The sequence below is a fragment of the Oncorhynchus tshawytscha genome, linkage group LG12 (assembly GCF_018296145.1).
Source record: "Oncorhynchus tshawytscha isolate Ot180627B linkage group LG12, Otsh_v2.0, whole genome shotgun sequence".
Classification (NCBI taxonomy): Eukaryota; Metazoa; Chordata; class Actinopteri; order Salmoniformes; family Salmonidae; genus Oncorhynchus; species Oncorhynchus tshawytscha.
Genome location: NC_056440.1, coordinates 62,677,487 through 62,702,636, shown reverse-complemented (window position 1 = coordinate 62,702,636; position 25,150 = coordinate 62,677,487). Strand labels below are relative to the sequence as shown.

Below are 25,150 nucleotides of genomic sequence, written 5' to 3'. Positions count from 1 at the left end.
TAGAGATAATCAAGTGAAAATAAACTACCAAGAGTTACAATACCATGTTCAATAGGAAAGAAAAACAGCATGCTGGATGGTTTAACTTTAAAACGTTGTTCAATACAATTGGGTATGTACATTTTACAACATGGTTAACAAAGATGTCATTTTAAGCATTTAAAAATACATTTTAAATACACCTTAATGGAAATTGAAAAAAAGTTCATTAACACAGTTGCTCTTTTCTGCAGAAAAAGTTCCAAGATTAAAATTTAATTCAGGACTTCCCCACAAAACAAGATTCTGTACATACATGCTAGGTTTCTAACAGTTCAGTGACACTGCCCTAACTAAACATACACAGATATTTGTAAGAAAAACACTCCATCTGATGTGAAGTTCAATCTTAATGAATACATTTAAAAAGTAGAGGACATGCCTTTTGAAATAAAAAATACAAAAAGATTTTCCTTTAAGGATTTTCTTTTAACGCAAAGCTGCATGTATTGTACAATATCCATTGTACAATAAAAAACAGGTATAATTCACATAAAAATGAACTGGATGTACATGTCAAATAGCCCATCCTTAAACAATTACAAAGTAAGCTCTCCCTTGATAGAAGTGCCAGGCCCCCTTTAAGGAGCAGGTTCATCCCCCTAGGGGCCATGTCAGGCTTATGGGGCCAACTCTCAACCAACCGCTAAAGTGGGTATGGATAGGGCTGCATATTTGAAAATGCTATAGAATAGGGTGTCCATTATATATATATTTTTAGAATGGTGAAAAATTTTAATCAATGTGCACCGTTCAAAGCAGCAAAAATCTAAGAAATTGATAGATCCTTTGGATCATGGACTTTTGATTAGTTAATTCCCCCCATTTTGGGATCAAGTGTGGGGAAAAAATTACATTCATAGTCTGGAAATATATAGCGTCGGCAAAAAACTAAACTATGCGCCCTGTAGTGTAACTCGTCTGTCAGTTCAGTTTTATAGGGCGATGATTTCCAGAAAGGCAATGAGAGAACAGGCATTCTAGGTTTTAACCCTCAGTCCTTCAGATGTTTGGCAAAATGATATGCATGATTAGCTGGGATAGGGCACAGTTGGATTCACCTAACAACTTTGTTCGCATGGCACAATTAAATTTAGAACAAGAACAGAGCAAATGGACCAGAATTTCCATTCCGATTTGAGTGTTTTGATATTAGAGGCTTGATTGTCTCCGACTTAAAACACTTCCAAAGAGAGAGAGAAAAAAAAAGACGACATGGGTGGTGATGTTTGATCATGTTAGGAAGGAGGTTTGTATGGCACCATATACATGACCAGCTAATGTACAAGTCCATAATATCAACAAAAGGGCCAAATGGACATGGTACGGTAACCGTTTTAGGTGTAATTTTTTCCTTACAGTTTGTCATCAATAAAGTGTCTATGATCTGGTTAGGCCGCATGAAATAACAAGTACTAGGTACAATATCTGACAATGTATCATGGTATATTTCTCTACAACTCTCCCAAGTCTGGGCAGAAACATCCAGACATACATAACGAAGGTTCTCCAATAACGCTGCTTCTTTCTACTGCATTTAAAAAGGCTTTAAAGCCATATAATAAAACGAATTCCTAAAACAAACAAAAAACTACTAGGCAGGTTGGGTTTATACCACAGTGACGAGGATTGCTGTTTATATGCTGGTGGTGCTACACATTGGGCTGTTTCAGGACCCAGCCATCCATCCATCTGCCCCCAGTAACAGACAGGGGTGAAATCTACATTAGTTATAATTCAATACTAGACATATCCATAAAAATAAAACCTTGGTTGAGTAAAAATACATTGAAATATATGAATGACAAATAAAAATGTTACTATAAAAGAAAAAATGTCAGTAACACATCACTTGAGAAGCGGGGAACATTTAGTCAAACGAACTGTCTGTCCCTTGATGCAAATTTCTTGAAAGTGATACTAATTGATTAGTTATTGGCAAAGTGTCCTATTAATTAAAGCCAACTATTGTTTAAACAGAAGTACAAATTATACAGGAAGCTGTGAATTTGTTTTGACATAGCATGGGGATATCCTACCATAACATCAATATTATTTTCCAATCAACAGCCTTGGAGAACACCTACATAAAACATAGGCAGAAAAAAGCAAATGCAACATTGTGAAATGGGGTAAAATAACACATTGCGGTTACAACAAGTGTCTACAAAACAAAGAAATTCAGCTAGAGGAATGCATAATGAGATCCTATAGGCTACTGGTAAAAATGTTGTAAAAACCCCAAGCTGGAAAGAAAAGATAAGCTATGTACCCACACACAAAACACACACACTTTACTGGCCATTCCTGTTCAAATTCATCTGTAGCCAATGAGTGTCACTGTCAACAGTCCCATGAAAGTACCAAAGGGAGCAAGTATAATCCTCTTCTCTGTCAGCTAACACATTCAGTCCAGACAGACAGCACCTTGGCCCCTCCGAGAGGAAGCAGGGAGAAAGAAACTGCTCCTGGAAAAAAAGCCAGTCAAAAGGAGGAGCCGTCTTGATCTTGCCCACAGTAATGTGATCTAAACGTGTGGCTTTGTAAATTATTTTTAACCAGATGTTGCTTCAAAAATGTGACTTTGCATTGTCGTTATCGATGGGAAAAGGGGAAGAAAAAAAACCTATGGTGGGTAAAAAGAGAGAAAAAGTGAAACCTTCAACAGTAATGGCAATGTTGTAATCCAAAGAGGGCTTTTTACATGTCTGTGTTGGTTTATTCAATCATTCGTTATCTCTTCTGTCCATCTATTCCAGGGATCAGTCTGGGGGAAGAAGCTCGTGCAGACGAAACCGTTCTCGAACATGTGGCCTCACATCCTCATTCTGGAGCACAGGAGACAGACTATATTAATACCACAGTGATATGAACCTAAACCAATGATTTAAAGAGATGATTTCTCTGTAGTGGCGAGAACAAAAGACTTTGGGTTACTAAAAATGAATGTTGGGGGCGTCGCAAAGCACATGTCAATGACAGCTCAAGCATGTATGACTTACAAATAAACAAATTATTACTAGCCAAGTATTAGTAAAACACGTTTAAAAAATGTAGTTTGTATGTACCAGCTCAACAAGCTTCTCCAAGAACGGGACAAGCTTCAGGAGTTCGGTGTCATTTTTGTCCATGAACCAGCTCTCAATGGGAATCCCATTGGAAAGCTGTAGGGATATAGGAAGGTATACTCTGTATTGATTGTACAACAGCATATATCAATTCTCTGAATATCATTTAAAATGCGCAAAAAAAAAACAAAAAAAAAAAAAAAAAGGCTTAATTACGCTGTGCTAGGTTGGGTTACAGATTAGAGGTCGGCCGATTATGATTTTCAATGCCGATTGAATCTGCCAATTTTTATTTTATTTGTAATAATGACAATTACAACAATACTGAATGAACACTTATTTTAACTTAATATAATACACCAACAAAATCAATTTAGCCTCAAGTAAATAATGAAACATGTTCAATTTGGTTTAAATAATGCAAAAACAAAGTGTTGGAGAAGAAAGTAAAAGTGCAATATGTGCTATGTAAGAAAGCTAACGTTTCAGTTCCTTGCTCAGAACATATGAAAGCTGGTGGTTCCTTTTAACATGAGTCTTCAATATTCCCAGGTAAGAAGTTTTAGGTTGTAGTTATTATAGGACTATTTCCCTCTATACCATTTGTATTTCATTAACCTTTGACTATTGGATGTTCTTATAGGCACTTTAGTATTGCCAGTGTAGCTTCAGTCCCTTTCCTCGCTCCTCCCTGGGCTCGAACCAGCAACACAACGACAACAGCCACCCTCGAAGCAGTGTTACCCATGCAGAGCAAGGGGAACAACTACTAGAAGGCTCAGAGCGAGTGATGTATGAAACGCTATTAGCGCGCGCTAACTAGCTAGCCATTTCATTTCGGTTACACCAGTCTCATCTCGGGAGTTGATAGGCTTGAAGTCATAAACAGTGCAATGCTTGACGCACAACGAAGACCTGCTGGCAAAACGCACGAAAGTGCTGTTTGAATGAATGTTACGCGCCTGCTTCTGCCGATCACCGCTCAGTCAGATACTTAGATACCTGTATGCTCAGTCACATTATAGGCAACGCAGAACACGCTAGATAATATCTAGTAATATCCTCAACCATGTGTAGTTAACAAGTGATTAATAGTTTTTTTTTTACAAGATAAGTTTAATGCTAGCTAGCAACTTACCTTGGCTTACTGCATTCGTTGCACTCCACTCCTTGTGGAGTGCAACGAGAGAGAGGCAGGTTGTTATTGCGTTGGACTAGTTAACTGTAAATTAACAAGATTGGATCCCCCGAACTGACAAGGTGAAAATCTGTCGTTCTGCCCCTGAACGAGGCAGTTAACCCACCGTTCCTAGGCCGTCATTGAAAGTAAGAATGTGTTAACTGACTCACCTAGTTAAATAAAAAGGTAAGAAATCAACTAAAAAATACATATAAAAATTAAAAATCGACGCCCAAAAATACCGATTCCGATTGTTATGAAAACTTGAAATTGGCCCTAATTAATCGGCCATTCCGATTAATCGGTCAACCTCTATTACAGATGTCACTTGTTGCTGAAAGGCTCACCTGATATGCAAAGGCTTGTGGTGAATTGTCAATGATGACAGTCTTGGACAGGTCTCTTCCAAGGATGTTCAGGTCCTTGATGTAGTTCCCTTGTACGCAGACACAATGCTCACGAAATAACCTGTGTCTAGGGATAGTGGAGAGGAAAATAAATCAAAGCCTAAAAGTCTATGAATATTTCAGTCAAAACAACAATGTTGACAACTGAACATCACATGCAGGCAGCACGTGTCCATTGCCCAGCCCCAAAACCACAATCATACACAGCAACTGCAATCACATGCAAACAGAACACTATACATGCATGTCAAAGCTAAGGCTTGGTATTCTATTACAAAAACACAGCTGATACTTCCAATGCATCTAAATGAAGGGGTAGAAAGTATCATGAGAAATAAACATTTAAACTTACCTAACCAACTGTTTCTTGGGATCCAAGATGTTGAGCAACTTGTCTGCATAAACCTTCTTTGAGGCAGTGAAGAGAATGATCTAACAAGGAGAAGACAACGAAATACATTTCTCATTTCAGAGTAGCTTAAAGCAAGTAACCACTCTTTCCATATACTGTTACAATTAAATAAGAGAAAAGGAAGCCCAGTTTACCTCATAGATTTGAGACATGCACTCCAGGAACTCTCGGAAGAACGGCCTTAAACGCACATACACCTGCAGACAAGCAAAGTATCAGTTATTTGTACAAAGTATTCAGAGGCCCCCGTTTCTCCTAGAAACTGATTCTGCATCTCCGACTTTCACCTGTGGCTGTCTACAATGGCACAGCTTTAGCACCCTCTGGTGGAAAAGTAATATGCTTAATTGTCCCATTTAAAACAGAAACGCCTCAATGTCAGATCAAGGACTTCTGTATACCTGGTAAATGACATCTTGAAACAGGACCGGGAAGGTTAGTGCTGCATCGTCCAGCTCATTCAAGCTACAGTGCACCAATGTCTCATCCTGGTAGGAATCACAAAAATAGTTGTAAGTTGCAAACCACCATAACAATACCCGTTAAGTGGAAGTACCATTTACAGTAAAAATAAATATATGTTTGACCCGAAAAATGTGGTCGGAGGCTCCATACGGAAGGTGTAACAATTGCAGAGCCTCCGGAGGCTGTATTAACAAACTCACTTCCTTCACAACAGCTTACTCAACGGCCCGGATCTGCTCTGGGAAGCGCAAGAAGTATGAATGCCCTGACATCTGCAGAGGCCGTATCACTGTAAAATATGCACGGCCAATGCAGATGTCGGATTGAAGTGCACCATGTTATCATCACTCACCAGGTCGAGAACCAGGGAGAACTCTGGCGTACTGCGGGTCTTCAGTGGGAGGGCAGGCTTCCTGGTCAGCTGTTCCTCAGTCAGTGGAGGTACATGCTTGATGAAGAAATACCTGGACAAACCCAAATCAAACCGTTCAAAAAAGGTAAATACAGGACTTTCAATGAAATCACACAACAACTAAACGACACTGAACAAAAATATAAAACGCAACATGTAAAGTGTTGGTCCCATGTTTCATGAGCTGAAATAAAAGATCCCAGAAAAGTTCCATGAGCACAAAAAGCTTAATACTCAAGTTGAGCAGAAATTTGTTTACATCCCTGTTAGTGAGCATTTCTTTGCCAAGATAATCCATCCACCTGACAGGTGTGGCATATCAAGAAGCTGATTAAACAGCATGATCATTACACAGGTGCACCTTGTGCTGGGGGACAAAAAGCAACTCTAAAATGTGCAGTTGCCACAACAATGTCACAGATGTCTCAAGTTAAGGAATCGTGCAGTTGGTATGCTGACTGCAGGTACAGTTGAAGTCGGAAGTTTACATTCACCTTAGCCAAATACATTTACATAGTTCCACAATTCCTGACATTTAATCAGAGTAAAAATGTCCTATTTTAGGTCAGTTAGGATCACCACTATTTTAAGAATGTGAAAGGTCATAATAATAGTAGAGTGATTTATTTCAGCTTTAATTTCTTTCATCACATTCCCAGTGGGTCAGAAGTTTACATACACTCAATTAGTATTTGGTAGCACTGCCTTTAAATTGTTTAACTTGGGTCAAACATTTTACAGTAGCCTTCCACAAGCTTCCCACAAGAAGTTGGGTGAATTTTGGCCCATTCCTCCTGACAGAGCCGGTGTAATGGAGTCAGGTTTGTAGTCCTCCTCGCAGACGCCTTTTCAGTTCTGCCTTCAAATTTCTATAGGATGGAGGTCAGGGCTTTGATGGCCACTCCAATACCTTGACTTTGTTTAACTTAAGCCATCTTGCCACAACTTTGGAAGTATGCTTGGGGTCATTATCCATTTGGAAGACCCATTTGCGACCAAGCTTTAACTTTAACTGATGTCTTGAGATGTTGCTTCAATATATCCACATTATTTTCCTACCTCATGATGCCATCTATTTTGTGAAGTGCACCAGTCCCTCCTGCAGAAAAGCACCACAACATGATGCTGCCACCCCCGTGCTTCACGGTTGGGATGGTGTTTTTCAGCTTGCAAGCCTCCCCTTTTTCCTCCAAACATAACGTCATTATGGCCAAACAGTTCTATTTTTGTTTCATCAGACCAGAGGACAATTTGCCAAAAAGTACGTCTTTGTCCCCATGTGCAGTTGCAAACCGTAGTCTAGCTTTTTCATGGCGGTTTTGGAGCACTGGCATCTTCCTTGCTGAGCAGCCTTTCAGGTTATGTCGATATAGGACTCGTATTACTGTGGATATAGATACTTTTGTACCCGTTTCCTCCAGCATTATCACAAGGTCCTTTGCTGTTGTTCTGGGATTGATTTGCACTCTGCTCACCAAAGTATGTTCATCTCTAGGAGACAGAATGCGTCTCCTTACTGAGCAGTATGACGGCTGCGCGGTCCCATGGTGTTTATACTGGCGTACTGTTGTTTGTACAGATGAACGTGGTACCTTCAGGTGTTTGGAAATTGCTCCCAAGGATGAACCTGACTTGTGGAGGTCTACAAAAAAAAAATTCTGAGGTCTTGGATGATTTCTTTTGATTTTGCCATGATGTCATGCAAAGAGGCACTGAGTTTGAAGGTAAGCTTTGAAATACATCCACAGGTACACCCCCAATTGACTCAAATGATGTCAATTAGCCTATCAGAAGCTTCCAAAGCCATGACATAATTTTCTGGAATTTTCTAAGCAGTTTAAGAACAAATTCTTATTTACAATGACAGCCAATCCAGGACAACTCTGGGGCAATTGTGCGCCGCCCACTGGGACTCCCATCACGGCCGGATGTAATACAGCCTGCACATATGGTGCAGTCGGAAAGTATTCAGACCCCTTGACTTTTCCCACTTTGTTACATTAAAGCCTTCTAAAATGGATTACATTATCACATTTACATAAGTATTCAGACACATTGCTCAGAACTTTGTTGAAGCACCGTCGGCCTTCTTGGGTATGACGCTACAAGCTTCACACACACACCCGTACTTGGGGAGTTTCTCACATTCTTCTCTGCAGATCCTATGGAGGATTGGATGGTTGGATGGGGAGCGTCACTGCACAACTATTTTCAGGTCTCTCCAGAGATGTTCGATCGGGTTCAAGTCCGGGCTCTGGCTGGGCCACTCAAGGATATCCCGAAGCCACTTGTCCCGAAGCCACTCCTGTGTTGTCTTGGCTGTGTACCTAGGGTCGTTGTCCTGTTGGAAGGTGAACCTTCGCCCCAGTCTGAGGTCCTGAGCAGGTTTTCATCAAAGAGCTCTGCCCATTGCTCCGTTCACCTTTCCCCTCAATCCTGACTAGTCTCCCAGTCTCTGCCGGTGAAAAACATCCCAACAGCATAATGTTGCCACCACCATGCTACAGCGTAGGGATGGTGCCAGGTTTCCTCCAGATGTGACACTTGGCAATCAGGCCAAAGAGCTCAATCTTGGTTTCATCAGAGCAGAGAACTTTGTTTCTAATGGTCTGAAAAACCTTTAGGTGCCGTTTGGCAAACTCCAAGCGGGCTGTCATGTGTCTTTTACTGAAGAGTGGCTTCTGTCTGGCCACTCTACCATAAAGGCCTGATTTCTGGAGTGCTGCAGAGATTGGAGAACCTTCCAGAAGGACAACCATCTCCACAGAGGAAGTCTGTCAAAGTGACCATGGGTTCTTAGTCACCTCCCTGACCAAGGCCCTTCTCCACCGATTGCTCAGTTTGGCAGGGCGGCCAGCTCTAGGAAGAGTCTTGGTGGTTCCAAACTTCTTCCATTTAAGAATGATGGAGGCCACTGTGTTCTTGGGGACCTTCAATGCTGTAGACATGTTTTGCTACCATTCCCCAGGTCTGCGTCTCAACACAATTTGGTCTACGGACAATTCCTTCAACCTCATGGCTTGGGATTTGCTCAGACATACTGTGGGACCTTACAGACAGGTGTGGGCCTTTCCAAATCATGTCCAACCAATTGAATTTACCACCAGAGCTCTCCAATCAAGTTGTAGAAACAACAAGTATGTGAAATGGAAACAGGATGCAAGAGAGTGGAGGTCGACCGATTAATCAGAATCGCCGATTAATTAGGGCCGATTTCAAGTTAACTGCCTCGTTCAGGGGCAGAAAGACAGATATTCACCATGTCAGCTCGGGGGATCCAATCTTGCAACCTTACAGTTAACTAGTCCAATGCAATAACGACCTGCCTCTCTCTCGTTGCACTCCACAAGGAGACGGACTGCCTGTTACGCAAATACAGTAAGCCAAGGTAAGTTGTTAGCGAGCATTAAACTTATCTTATTAAAAAACAATCATAATCACTAGTTAACTACAGATGGTTGATGATATTACTAGATATTATCTAGCGTGTCATGCGTTGCATATAATCTGACTGAGCATACAAGTATCTGACTGAGCGGTGGTAGGCAGAAGCAGGCAGGTAAACATTCATTCAAACAGCACTTTCGTGCGTTTTGCCAGCAGCTCTTCGTTGTGCGTCAAGCATTGCGCTGTTTATGACTTCAAACCTATCAACTCCCGAGATGAGGCTGGTGTGACCGAAGTGAAATGGCTGGCTAGTTAGCGCGCGCTAATAGCGTTTCAAACTTCACTCGCTCTGAGCCTTGGGGTGGTTGTTACCCTGGCTCTGCATGGATAACGCTGCTTCGATGTGGTGGCTGTTGTCGTTGTGTTGCTGGTTCAAGCCCAGGGAGGAGCGAGGAGAGGGACGGAAGCTATACTGTTACACTGGCAATACTAAAGTGCCTATAAGAACATCCAATAGTCAAAGGTTAATGAAATACAAATGGTATAGAGGGAAATAGTCCTATAATAACTACAACCTAAAACTTCTTACCTGGGAATATTGAAGACTCATGTTAAAAGGAACCACCAGCTTTCATATGTTCTGAGCAAGGAACTGAAACGTTAGCTTTCTTACATAGCACATATTGCACTTTTACGTTCTTCTCCAACACTTTGTTTTTGCATTATTTAAACCAAATTGAACACATTTCATTATCTACTTGAGGCTAAATTGATTTTATTGATGTATTATATTAAGTTAAAATAAGTGTTCATTCAGTATTGTTGTAATTATTATAAAAAAAGTTTTTTTTTTTAAATAAAATAAATATATTTTTAAATCGGCCGATTAATCGGCATCTGGGTTTTTGGCCCTCCAATAATCGGTATCGGCTTTGAAAAATCATAATCGGTCGACCTCTACAAGAGAGCACAATTTTCAGTCTCCTAGCAAAAGGTCTGAATACTTAAATAAATAAGGTGTTTTTTATTTGTAATACATTTACAAAAATATCTAAACCTGTTTTCACTTTGTCATTATGAGTTATTGTATGTAGATTAATGAGGAACTTTTTGTTACTTAATCCATTTTAGAATGCTGTAACGTAACAAAATGTGGAAAAAGGGAAGGGGTCTGATTGCATTCCGAATGCACTGTAGATACAGTGACAAGATCCTGAGGCCCATTGTCATGCCATTCAGCCGCTGCCATCACCTCATGGTTGAGCATAATTCACAACCCAGTTCTTCCATGGCCTGCATACTCACCAATTGAGCATGTTTGGGATGCTCTGGATTGACATGTATGACAGCATGTTCCAGTTCCCGCCAATATCCAGAAACTTCGCACAATCATTGAGGAGGAGTGGGACAACCGGCCACAATCAACAGCCTGATCAACTCTATGCAAAGTACATGCGTCTCGAGACAAATAGTGGTCACACCCTAATAACTGTGACTAACAGTTGCATGTCTGTATTCCTAGTCATGTGTAATCCATAGATATAGGGCCTAATGAATTGATTTCAATTGACTGATTTCCTTATATGAACTGTAACGCTTCGAAATTGTTGCAGGTTGAGTTAATATTTTTGTTCAGTACATTTTCCTTTTTTATATTCACAAGATCAATATGAATTCTAAGTATTCATATTTTGGCCTTAACTAAGGCTGGAATATTTTGCATAGAGGGAGCAGATTTGTACTTACGGGTCAAAGACCTCCCAGTCCTCCTCATATGTCCCCTCTGCAGGGGCTGTGGGCTGTGCATCCACATAGCCTCCCACCGGAGGGGCGTCTGGGGCTGAGGATAGGAAGGAGGAGACCAAGAGAAATGGGCAGGAGAGAGAAGTGAGCATGATCCTTGTCCATAATGACATGGACTCTACACCAAGAAGACATTTCTTTATCTCCAGCTACCTGTGAGAGGAGGCATGTCTGTGACGACCTCCTCTTCCTCGATGGGTACTTCTGGAGGGTGTGGGGGCTGCAGGGGGGGCAGCATGTTGCTGGAGTAAAGGGGCATAGTCGTACACACTTCCTCGGTGGTGGTGCCAGTGCAGGTGGGTGTCTCCTCCACAGTCTCCATGTCCAGCTGCTTGACGATCTCCTCAGCCTCCAACGCCTGGTCTGGGGAGTCCGAACCTGACGTGGCTGAAAATTACATTAGATTACTATATTTATACTACTTTTTACCGTAGTTCTGCAGGGAAGTTAGACTTAACCACAATATAAAAAATACATTAACATAAATGAGCATCATACAAGGTTGAATGAAGACCGAGGTAATATAGTAGGCCATTTACCAATGCAGTGACTAGAGACAAACATGGAACAATGTAGGCCAATCTATCATATTTTAAGTCAAGTTTCTGCAGAGTAGTTGGCGCTCTTCGACCTAGCATCATTTTGGTGTATTACCATTTTTATTTGCTGGTGAGAAGAAGTTGAAGACTGGAGAGAAGATGGTTCCCAGGAGAGTGGTTCTAGGCGGACTGGTCAAAGTCTCTGCCGCCTCTTCCAGCTTCCCATTGGGCTTCACAGGCTTACTACTCGTGTCATGGTTCGTGTCATGGTTTGTCGCTTCTGTGGTTTAGGGTGAGGAGCAGGTAAGAACAACATGATATGTCGCTTTATCAAGGCATGCAAACTCCTGTAAAAAGGCTTGTTGGTGTGCAAGGTATGATTACTGAACAGAATAACGGTTCACTCTTTTTCCAAACTCACCCCCGTTGACTGAGTTTCTCCTGCTGACCCTGGAGATGGTCCTCCTGGGGGCATCGCCACCTTGTGGTGTGGAAGAGATCAGGTTGTCGTCTACGTCGCAGGTGAGCCGTGTCTTCTTTGCTGGGTTCTCCTGCTCTACCTGAAGTAGAAACACAACTCTCATATCAGAATTGATGGGAGAAGTATAACTTTAGAATAAAACCACATTTTAAAAAATCTTAAAGTATTCAACATTTAATTTTGAATCTACCCGCTAGCAGATGGCCAAAGGAATTCTGACTCATATCTGGTTGGATGTACAATGGACTTGTAGTATGCCAAGTGACAATGGTCCAAGACAAAGAACCCATATGCCTTCCCAGAGGGATTTTTTCTCTCCTGAAATATTGTTTCAGCCAACCCTAGGTACTTACTTGGGCTGCATGATTAATCAAATTCAGATAGAAATTGCGATATTGATGTGCAATATCCATATCACAAGAGGCTGCGATTCTCTACGTTCTTTCACACTCTAGACTACAGTACCGTCGCCAATAAGATTCCCTAGACTCCATTCACCCTCTACATGCACAGAGGATGCTGACCAATCACAAGCGGACTCTCTCTAAGTCATGCTGGCTAATCATAATCATCCCACAGAGCACACAGTTAGATGCTGGTGAGGAGAAAAAGGGCTTTACCTCAGAAACATGAGTGCTGCTAATGCTAACGAGAACAGCGATTTGGTGCCAAAGGGGTCATCTTCAGTGGCCTGGCAGTATTCCAGCAACAGGCAAACCGTTGTCAACCAAATGCATGTGTTGTGCAAAAAGGGCCTCAGAGTTGTAGCGACAACACAACAAATGCATTCAATCGTTCGAAGAACCATCCCCTACTTCACGACGATTGCATGGTGAAAAAAAAAAAACACCCGACAGCAACAAAGCCCCTCAGCCACAGCTAGTCACATACGTTAAACAGGAATTGACGAGGGTAACACCCTACGAAAAAACATCCCGTAGGACACATAGAAATCACCCAGCCAAAGAAAGGATTCACATTTAGTCAGCAAAGCTTTCTATTAATTATTTTTTTACAAATTAAAAAAGAGGATAAACAAGCTAGACAGGACACAAGATTCCATCTCTCAAGTCACCATCCCAACGCTGTATAGCAAAATTAAGGGATAAGTTGAAACAGAGCTCACATGATTACTACAACAACATAGGCAAGTCTTTGGTCTATTACAACATAGGGATAGAAATTGCCAGGGACCTCACAATGTGATATTATCACTCTACTTTGGTGTCGATACGTATGTATTGCAATTCGTCACTGATTTTTATTGCTATTCAATGTGCCAAACATATTGCTGCCCATATGTATGCTGCAGAGGGATAAGAGAGCCATGACAAAACGAGTTGAACAGTCAAGGAAATAAGTGATGAAAAACTAAAATTATTTTAAAAAGATATCGAACGAGCTGTGAGGGGAAAATGCTGGAGTTCGTGCAAGTACAGCCAACTAGAGCAAAAATAATATTGTAATAGTCAAAACAATTCGATATAGCGTTACAAATAACCCAATATGTAATTATCCCCCCCCCCATCACTAATAATAACAACCAAGCCCTACATTAGTTTGACAGTAGGCTACATTTTATTGATAAGGAGTTTCAACTGAAAGGTCTGTGCTTGCAAACATCATAGGGTACTTCCCCAGAGATAACAAGAAAAAAAACCATAGCTCTGGGGTTAAGAGAAGCTTTAGCCGCTTGGGGCCTGAACGAGGAGCATTAAGTGTGCATAACGATCACGGTGTACACATGGGCAAGGCCATCGCGTTGAATGACTGGACCAGACTGCACCTTGTAAATTGGTAGGTTACATGTTTTTAAATGAACTTTGACTTATAATGATGTTTCAGCCTACTAATACATAAATACAGGATATAAGCTTCCTATTCCATCTGCAACCTATGGCTGGCTGAATAAATAATGAACTTAGCTTAAAATAATTAACTTGAAGAAATCCATGGTAAAATAGGAACTCATGTTATTCATTGGTTAAATGAACAACATGCTACACTTATAGCACACTATATTTCAAGGATCATCAACTAGATTCAGCCGCGGGACAATTTTTTCTTCAGTGAATGGTCAGGGGGCAAGAACATAATTACAAATAACTTGTAGGCTGCAAATTGACCACAATAAGCTCCAAAAATATATAATATGACTAAAACATCATTCCAACCTGTTCACATTTGTATGCCTTCACATCTCTCCATGCGTGGGAATACTTGAGAAAATATTTCCTAAATTAAAACCTCTTGGAGCAGATTTCCTGGTGATTTTACAGTCTATTATGTCCAACAATGGGGGCAATGGGGCTCAGAAAACAAATTAAACCACCTGCAAGCCAAATCTGACCCGCCAGTTGGGGAACCCTGCTATAGTTTGATGATCATGTTAAATTAGGTTTGTTAATATGTATGTGTTGTAATCCTATCACCATATGTATAACAATGTACAGCCCCACAACCTACTATCCTTCTGCAATCTCTAGAGCCACCGCTAAAATTAGAACACTGCTAGAGTTCTAAGACAAGCTGCATTCCACCATGCATTTCTAGGGAAACATGACACTGGGGGTACTGAAACAGGCTTTACTTCTTACATCTGGACAGGGGCTAAATAAAGGTCTAGGGGGTGTGTGTGTGTGTGGGGTGCAAAAAGGTGCTGCTAACATAACACGTTGCTAAGATGTTAAACTAAGGACTGCATGTAACTTTAGTTATCAAACAGCTGTGGAATGTTTGAGGGGGGAATGTTACCATCCCGAGATGGCACCCTATTCACTATCTAGTGCCCTACTTTTGACCAAGACTCACAGGGCACTGGTCAAAAGTAGTGTACTATATAAGGAATAGGATGCCATTTCGGAGACATAACAGAGAGACGGCTCACCTTGACAGCATTTCCTCTGATTAATTTCTTAATGGTGGACAGCAGACCTCTCCCGCCACCTGTCGGTGTGCACTCCTCCACTTCTGAATGCCTCCGCTTGGTTCGGGATGGGCGGGGCGCATGGGCAGGGCTCGACTGCTGAGATGCCTTCCGCATTCTCAGCCTCATTGTTTTAAGAGCCACATGTAAGACTGGAGGACAGATAGGGCAAAGGGGACAAAATGGGGGGGAGAAAGGGGGAAAAAACGTTAGTGTAAGACCTGATTTTCCCCCCTCTTCATGGGTTCACATAACATACAGCCTAACAGCTAAAAAGACCTGGACAAGCTGGTGATTTGAAAACCCTCAGTGAACAAAAAAACACCAGCAGTAAAAGTGCTGCTGCTAACATCTGCTTGCATTCAAGACACCATTTCCTTTGCATCACAGTACATTGCTGACTCAGTGAGCCAAAGACCCATCACACGGCCCGACAACTGAGTACTCAAGACTATTTCAGTGAATGTGTTTATCTGACGGGACAAATTGATCAAAAAGTATGAGGACATTAGAGATAAGATGGACCTATGGGTTTCATTAACGAAAAAAACATGCACAAGGAAACTGATTTACTGTAAGTAACCACAACTCTCTTCTCTCAAGGAGCACAACCCCCCACCTGTACTTACTCTTACATGCTGACCAAACCAGCTCTGCGCCTGCACATGTTGATTTTGAACTATTCCCACCTGACAGGTTCAATATCAAAACCAACTACAGTGGGGCAAAAAAGTATTTAGTCAGCCACCAATTGTGCAAGTTCTCCCACTTGAAAAGATGAGAGGCCTGTAATTTTCATCATAGGTACACTTCAACCATGACAGACAAAATGAGAAGGGAAAAAATCCAGAAAGTCACATTGTAGGAGTTTTAATTAATTTATTTGCAAATTATAGTGGAAAATAAGTATTTGGTCACCTACAAAAAAAGCAATATTTCTGGCTCTCACAGACCTGTAACTTCTTCTTTAAGAGGCTCCTCTGTCCTCCACTCGTTACCTGTATTAATGGCACCTGTTTGAACTTGTTATCAGTATAAAAGACTGTCCTGTCCACAATCTCCAACAGTCACACTCCAAACTCCACTATGGCCAAGACCAAAGAGCTGTCAAAGGACACCAGAAACAAAATTGTAGACCTGCACCAGGTTTGGAAGACTGAATCTGCAATAGGTAAGCAGCTTGGTTTGAAGAAATCAACTGTGGGAGCAATTCTTAGTAAATGGAAGACATACAAGACCACTGATAATCTCCCTTGATCAGGGGCTCCACGCAAGATCTCACCCTGTGGGGTCAAAATGATCACAAGAACGGTGAGCAAAAATCCCAGAACCACACGGGGGGACCTAGTGAATGACCTGCAGAGAGCTGGGACCAAAGTAACAAAGCCTACCATCAGTAACACACTACGCCGCCGGGGACTCAAATCCTGCAGTGCCAGACGTGTCCCCCTGCTTAAGCCAGTACATGTCCAGGCCCGTCTGAAGTTTGCTAGAGAGCATTTGGATGATCCAGAAGAAGATTGGGAGAATGTCATATGGTCAGATGAAACCAAAATATAACTTTTTGTTAAAAACTCAACTCATCATGTTTGGAGGACAAAGAATGCTGAGTTGCATCCAAAGAACACCATACCTACTGTAAAGCATGGGGGTGGAAACATCATGCTTTGGGGCTGTTTTTCTGCAAAGGGACCAGGACGACTGATCCGTGTAAAGGAAAGAATGAATGGGGCCATGTATCGTGAGATTTTGAGTGAAAACCTCCTTCCATCAGCAAGGGCATTGAAGATGAAACGTGGCTGGGTCTTTCAGCATGACAATGATCCCAAACACACCGCCTGGGCAACAAAGGAGTGGCTTCGTAAGAAGCATTTCAAGGTCCTGGAGTGGCCTAGCCAGTCTCCAGATCTCAACCCCATAGAAAATCTTTGGAGGGAGTTGAAAGTCTGTGTTGCCCAGCAACAGCCCCAAAACATCACTGCTCGAGAGGAGATCTGCATGGAGGAATGGGCCAAAATACCAGCAACAGTGTGTGAAAACCTTGTGAAGAATTACAGAAAACGTTTGACCTCTGTCATTGCCAACAAAGGGTATATAACAAAGTATTGAGATAAACTTTTGTTATTGACCAAATACTTGTTTTCCAACAATTTGCAAATAAATTCATTTTTAAAAAATCCTACAATGGGATTTTTTTTTCTCATTTTGTCTTTCAGAGTTGAAGTGTACATATGATGAAAATTACAGGCCTCATCTTTTTAAGTGGGAGAACTTGAACATTTGGTGGCTGACTAAATACTTTTTTGCCCCACTGTATATTAAATTTGGGGACAGGTCGAAACATGCATGGACATTTGGCTAGCTTATCGTCCTGGGAGATAAACAGTGGGTTATTTTACCTGAAATGTTCATGGTCTTTTTTTTGCTGGATCTTTGTAGAATTTCAACCATTGTGAGTAATAATCTTAGTTTCTCTTCTCCAACAATTTTTCCACAGGTAAAAAAGGCGAAACCACATTAATTTGTTTTCTTTGATTCATCACTCCTCGTTTATTTCGCTGTGGATTATATATGGCAACTTTAAGGTGCATTACTACAACCGAGTGGAGTGTGGACCTCATTCTTCTTTCAAAATCACCCACATGGGTTAGAATGCTCCTAAACACCAACGAGGAGATGGGAAAGGCGGTACTTGCAGCACTTCACGCATCTAAAATTGAACCAGGTTCTATTTTCGCACTTGGCTACAGACACCCATTGACGCGCAAGCTCTTGAGGAAATAATAAAGTGCATTTTGCAAAGCAAGATTTGGTCAGCATCCTACATTACATAACTGGCTGAAAATGTGTTCAGACATGTCCAGGACCTATCAGGCACCATGCCAGACAGTGGACACACAGCTCTCTCTACCCACCACTCCTATTGCACTGCAGAGAAACCCACTGCTTCACTACATCTGCATTACATTACCACGGGGCCTGGTCTATACAATGAACACACTTTCTCAACAGATCCTAATATAACTAAGTCCATTTACTTCTCAGATAAACCTTGAGGAATGTGAACACAACATCCCTTTTTTCAGTCACTAATGTAAAGTTTCCATCCCTTGTCAAAACATGTGATGGACAATTTTTTATTTCACTACCCACATCAAATTAGCAGTTGATTACAGGGCAGGGTTTCGGGAAACGTATGTGCCTTCAACAATATTTACATAGACACAAGACAAGTAGCCAGAATTATTCAATACAAGTCACAGGAAGGATTATTTCCAAATGAACACTAGTCTTCACCGTGACGAAGCAACAGCTGTTATGTTGAACTAGCATAACAGTGATGTTATGTGGCACTATTGATGTAATATGACAGCATTTAGTGTCCTTGTAATGACTGCAAGCCCCATGGGCACAGGGGTGCCAGTGTGAGCAATGCAATGCAGAGGTTAGCTACAAATCAGATTTTAAAAAACACTTCAAATCCAGAGACTAAAAAAATGTTACGCCTAGATAATAATATAGCCAGTAAATAAGATTATTTACGAATGAAGGAACGACCTAGCTCTCGGTTAGGCTAAGCCAAGCATCAAACAAGGCCCATGGACCGAATCCAGCCAGCGCACTGATTTGGGGTGTCAATTCATTTTGGCCCGCTTTCCATACCGCCCATGATGCACTGCACTACAAGTCACAGGAAGCACTGCCAACACGATGCACACCAAACCGCAGTGCATTGCCACACACACAAAAATGCTGTATCATATCACTAAATGGCAGTGACCGAATCTACCGGACCAAAAGTTTAAAAGGTGTGGTAGGCCATGTCAAGTGTCAGTTCCAACTGATCATTGCGGTAGCCTACAGAAAACAATCTTTGTTGGCATTTATTTAAGCGTAAGAACGAATAACCAAAATGCCAAACATTTCAATAAAACACCATGCAAAGGAGAAATGTAGGCCTACGACAGCATTTGAGCAGTAGGCTAGGCTACAACTACCTAGTTATGTTTTTGTTATTTGGAGTTAAATCACATCTGCAAGCATAGCAGCAAAGGCTGGACAAATATTATTTAATATGTTAAAATGCTATAAAGCATCCTATGAACATAAGTGGTTTTTATAAAGAGCCCTATTTTTTGAGAGAAAAAAATGGCCAGTTTGGGTCACAGTTGTAGGCACGGTTTTTGTAAAAACAAACTATAAGCTGTGTTTTTTTTTCTTCCAATATGGCCCATGTGCTGATTGAGTTTGATACCCCTGGGCTAAACCATACAAAGAGCAAGCAAATCTTCCAATGCAGCAGAAACGTCATGCCTCAATTGTGCCAACAGAACTCAGCATGGATGCAAGAGCCAATGAAGACGAATCACACATACAGTTCCTCCAGTCATAGCATGCCTATTTTTTACCATCTCAAAGCATGACTCATTCACAGCTTCCAACAACCCAAGGCTGCAGCCGGTAGCGCCAGAAACACTATACTGGGAGAAGAGGATTTCCTTATTTCTCTTTCTTTCTAAGAACAAAGGAAATCTATGGATATATAATACACACATCAAGTAAGGTTGTGGATAAAGCTATATTTCAAAAAAGTATAGTAGACTATCCATTTTCACTGCCCCCAGATTTCTGAAATTACAACCAGCTGTTACACATGCTACAAAGAAAACAACCTCTATAGTAGCTAGATGCTAGCTACTCACACACACACACCATTATACTAGAGTGCTTTTTAAAAACAAATGCGTTAATGAAAAAGCACCACCTCATCTGTAGGGACTAACTTTACAACATTTTCTGAGTTTGCTTTCAGTTCATCTAAAAACTCCAACATTACAGGAGTGATTTGTACTAATGGCTGAATATAGTTGTGCAGTGAAGAGAAAATGGAAGGTTTTGTTTGAGCTTAAATCAGGAGAAAATAACAAGTCTGTTTTACCAATCATGTCAATGGCTATTTCATCCCTCCCCTGTAGTCCCAAATTAAGTCAATTCAATTGATTGAAGATGTCACAAAAACAAAACGTGATACGAGCTCAAGCATTTTCACTAGATATTTGTTGGCTTTCTTCTGGCGGCAATCACGGAGAAAAGCAACCATCTCCTCCCAAAGATCACAATGCTCTCGAGCGCATTACCCTTTCTTAGCCATCGAACATCATTGCGTAAAAATAGATCATGATGCTCAGCAGACAACAAAACAAGCAATGTTGCAGGCTAGGATGTTGATCGGATAAAGTTAATGGTCGTTTTTTAACTCACAGCCGAGTTAAGCACAAAACACGCTCTGGTGTAGTGATCTCATCTGTGGTGAAAGAGCCGATAGGCGGGCAGAAAGATCCTGTACCGCTGTTAGCAGCGCTGATTGGCTGTAACTGGTATGTAAGGTGATATTAATTGACAGCACTTAATGGGCAGGACTACAGGAAAAAAATTATTCCATTGGAGAATATTGAACGAGGGCTCCTTTTGGTACTAAAAATCCAATTTATGCTGGAAATGGTTTGCTTTTTTTATATGAATGTTCAGAAATGTATCAAAGGGCCATTCTAAATTGATAAAGAGCCAGTTGAATAGCCCTGCCCTAGAGTATGACCAAATGAATAATTTTCCAAGGAATGCATGAAAAGTTCAGTTAAATTGTTTGCATCAAGACCAATCTTGAGTTGATCTGGTTTCCAAACTGAGTATTAATATTCAGTTTGGATTAACCACCAACACTCCATGTTACTCACCGATATGATGTGTTCAAAATGTGAGCTTGCGTAATGTAGTAACACATTGTCCACATCAAGGAAGGTACCACAACCTAAAATAATAAAATATGGCAACTTCAATATTTTAATTTAGTATGACAAACTCAGATGCACAATGTAAGTTGTATAGCACTTATTTCTCAATGCCAGAAATGCATATAGATTTAGAGCACCCCAAGAAAACATTCCCAAATTACAAACTGTTAAACCAATTGTTATATTATAATGTTGATCAAACTCAACTTTTAGAGGTCTCCAAATAAACTAACTTCAGAAAGAAAATACCACAACGCCCCACGGTCAGCGTCACACGATGAATGTAAAACTTTGTAAAAAGTGGGATTAGTGAGAGGGAATAAACTGGGCATTTACTTAATTTGCAGGTCACATTTCATCCCTGAGAACTTCCACAGCTATCAACAATGGAAGGAGTATTTCAGCAAGAAGTTGCTTCTCAAAGTGGATGGTGCACCTACCATCAATGTGGCTTTAAAGCACCTCAAAACAGGCAGCAGCACCAGCCGAGCATGAGCATCATCATGGGCTTCAGTTAGCATGGAAGTCAAGCAGGTAAGTGAAAGAGCTATGCTAACGTTGGCTAGCTTTAACAGATTTTGCTCACATCATCTAAATAACACTGAAAACTAACATGCTTTAGTTCACGCAAGTATGTTGACACAAATAAATATTTCCACATATAATTGATTAAATTACATTTCTTCTATAAAGATTGTAATTGTGTCAATATTTTAGAAAATGTGTTTTCCATATTAAAGAGGAAGTGCCACAAACAGCTCACCATATACAGTAGGCTACAGGCAATGTTCCTCCACCGTGTACAGTAGGCTACAGGCAATATGTTCCTCCACCGTGTACAGTAGGCTACAGGCAATATGTTCCTCCACCGTGTACAGTAGGCTACAGGCAACATGTTCCTCCATCATGAACAGTAGACTACAGGCAATATGTTCCTCCACCGTGTACAGTAGGCTAGACAATGTTCCTCCATCGTGCACAGTAGACTACAGACAATATGTTCCTCCACCATGAACAGTAGACTACAGACAATATGTTCCTCCACCATGAACAGTAGACTACAGACAATATGTTCCTCCACCATGAACAGTAGACTACAGACAATATGTTCCTCCATGTACAGTAGGCTAGACAATGTTCCTCCACCATGTACAGTAGACTACAGACAATATGTTCCTCCATCATGTACAGTCGACTAGACAGACAATATGTTCCCCCACCATGTACAGTAGACTAGACAGACAATATGTTCCCCCACCATGTACAGTAGACTACAGGCAATATGTTCCCCCACCATGTACAGTAGACTACAGACAGACAATATGTTCTCCCACCATGTACAGTAGACTACAGACAGACAATATATTCCTCCATCGTGTACAGTAGACTACAGACAGACTATGTTCCCCCACCATGTACAGTAAGCTACAGGCAATATGTTCCTCCCCCAAGTGAATCACAGAAATTACAATCTTGCGTTCAGGGCTTTCCTTATATGCGGGGAGCATAAATTGTAAACAAATATATTTTAGAGTTAAAACCCATGTATATTTAAGCAGTAAGGCACGGGGGGGTGTAGTAATGTCCAATATACCATAACCATGGGCTGTTCTTAAGCACGATGCAACACGAGAGCCTGGATACAGCCCTAGTGGTATGTATATTGGCCATATACCACGAGGTGCTTTATTGCTATTATTGCCCTGAATGCCGATTGGCTGAAAACTGTGGTTTTTCATACTGTATACCACGGCTATGACAATACATTTATTTTTACTGGTCTAATTGCTACATTGACTTTAATTGGGGGCTCTAGAAAGAGTACCCATAGTGACTGCAGCAGCCCATTCATTCGCCCTCACTGGTAATCGTTTGGTGGTGGCGGTGCATCGTTCCATAACAAGTGGAAGGTATGGTTAGATGAGGAGATGGTCGATCAACATGGGTGGCAAGTGGGAACACCACGCACACTTAATTGAAATAGCTAGTTAGCTAACTAGACAGTCTTCTGGCAAGTTAATCGAATTGTCACTGTTCAAAATGTTACTGACTCCATCGTGTAATGGGTCAAAGCTGGTTACAATTCAAAAGAAAACATGTCAAGCTTTCGCATTTGTTCCACAGCTAACCTAACCAACTAACTTTTTCTATGTCCATGGACGGGCAGCCCTAAGCAGGCTTGTATACAGAAAGTGGGCGGGAAATTAAAGCTTGCTACCGACCACTCGTGCCCAGGTAGAAGGCCGTAAAAGCAGGACGCCAATAGTAACTAACTAGCTAAACATCACGCCAGTTCGCTGCTAGCAAGTAACGAACATCGTTCGAAAGTAGCGCGCGATGTTAGTTCACGTTAGCTAGCCGTGGCGGCTACCCCGCTAGCTAGCAAAAAACACAGCACCTAGATAACTAGCTACTGTACCTGCCATTTCTCACTGTCCATTTTCAACTGAGAAATGTTAGCGGTTTAGCTATGCAGTTAGCTGTTAGAACATCTAGCTAGCGAAATTAAACTTAGGTTGTGAGAGGCTGGACAATCAATATTTAGCCCCTTCTGTCCAAAGGCACATTTGACTAGCTAACTAACATTAGCTAAACTTAATTAGCTATCACTACTACTACTACTACCTAAACTTTGCTAGCTGATTAGTTAGCTACCTAGCTTGGCAACATGGATCTAGTCAATTAGCTGTCTTAGGCAATAGTTAGCCAAGACTTGTAAATGTAGAAGAAATCAAACCAACATTTACAAAAACATTCAGTAATTTTCCGCTGCGAAATGGTACATGTTATCAAACCAGGAGGCCGAGATTGTTGCAAGACATAGGGTCAAATTGGCTGGCTAGCTACTGTAGATAGTTTTTGTCCATGCCTTGGGGGCGAGAAAGGAAAATATTTATTTGTACGTCATTGACACATGCTGAAAGACGCTTGAAATAATCCCTACTTACTTTACAGTACTCCACCTTATCTAGAAAGCGAGTTGACTGATCAAGCACTGCTGGCTGCCACGGTGCGGACAGCAGCTGCTTCTTTTTCTTCTTATTTCCTCTCTGCTTTGCTGTTTTTATGAACGGTCTAGTAGCTGATACTGCGATGTGCTCCCAGACGCCATTTCCCGCCTCCTCACCCACACTCTCTCGATGGCAGATACCCGGATGACAGAGGACCGCTTGAGCCAGAGGCGTCAATGAGGTGGTTCGTTTATCTGGCCCGGGTTATCCCGGTGAGAGGAATGTTCTGTGAAGTGATTGCATTCATTGTGGAACCGGACTGCTTCCGGGCGTGATCCAGGTGCCCCGCTCTGGCGGACAGCGAGTCGGCTCAAAACAAAAGTAATGCACGAGTTCTAAGTCGAGTTATGTGTTTTCACATTCAACAGTGATTGCTTTAGATATAAACCCTTTACCTGCCTTCCCAATGAAAACTAGAAAAGAGATGTTTCTGGACGATGCACCATGCTAACATGACCAAACGGCGCAGATTACTATTTGATTTGAGAAGGGCGCTCCACCCTCCCGCTTTCGCCCTATGATGTGCCGGGCCATTGCCCGGTTCAACCCGGGCCAGCGTAATATAACTCCGTTTCCTTTGCTTGTGCACATGAACTCACACCCCTTTTATTTGAAAAACAGTAGTCCAGAGATACTCTGACAGTACATACCGTTACCTGGTCCTGAATCACCCATGCGTGTGGTTCTTTTCGAGGTCTCTTCCCTCCCGGGTATTTTCTTGCAATTGCCTGATCTTTTGGGGTCTTCTATGCAGACTAATAACGCTTACGAATGTTGAGCGAGTAAAATACTAGAAATGTTACGGTGGCTTTATGGGCATTTGAACTAAATCAAGATAATCTGTTGATATGGATTTTATTACAATAGAGAGGCTTCTGGTAACACTAACATAGTATACACTCAGTAAACAAAACATTAAGCACACCTCTTTCCATAAGACTGACCAGGTGAAAGCTATGATCCCGTATTGATTTCACTTGTTAAATCCACTTCAATCACGGCAGATGAATGGGAGGAGACAAGGTTTAATAATCCTTCTTCGACCTGAGATATGGATTGTGTATGCGTGCCATTCAGTGGGTGAATGGGCAAGGCAAAAACATTTAAGTGACTTTGAACAGGATATGCCAGGCGCAACAGTTTGTGTCAAGAACCGCAACGCTGATGTTTTTTTTTCAGGCTCAACAGTTTCCAGTGTGTATCAAGAATAGTCCACCACACCCAAAGG

At 41.5% G+C, this 25,150-nt stretch overlaps 1 protein-coding gene across 3 annotated transcripts; it reads right to left on the bottom strand.

Annotated features, from left to right (window-relative positions):
* Positions 1–73: 73 nt before the first annotated feature.
* Positions 74–24,702, bottom strand: LOC112263633 (CTD small phosphatase-like protein 2-B). Of its 3 annotated transcripts, XM_042330876.1 has the most exons (14): positions 23,860–24,345; positions 20,855–20,928; positions 15,081–15,271; positions 12,134–12,272; positions 11,828–11,992; positions 11,327–11,560; positions 11,117–11,210; positions 5,924–6,035; positions 5,508–5,594; positions 5,241–5,303; positions 5,047–5,126; positions 4,635–4,761; positions 3,108–3,203; positions 74–2,867 (listed from the first exon to the last, which is right to left on the bottom strand). In XM_042330876.1, exons 3-14 carry the CDS (start codon positions 15,246–15,248, stop codon positions 2,802–2,804), a joined length of 1,431 nt encoding a protein of 476 aa, XP_042186810.1. In that variant the 5' UTR covers positions 15,249–15,271; positions 20,855–20,928; positions 23,860–24,345; the 3' UTR covers positions 74–2,801. The 3 variants fall into 3 exon arrangements, with proteins under 3 accessions (XP_042186810.1, XP_042186809.1, XP_024295868.2); XM_042330875.1 differs by lacking the exons at positions 20,855–20,928; positions 23,860–24,345 and adding an exon at positions 24,573–24,702; XM_024440100.2 differs by lacking the exon at positions 20,855–20,928 and having other exon boundaries at positions 23,860–24,343.
* Between the last annotated feature and the right edge of the window lie 448 nt (positions 24,703–25,150).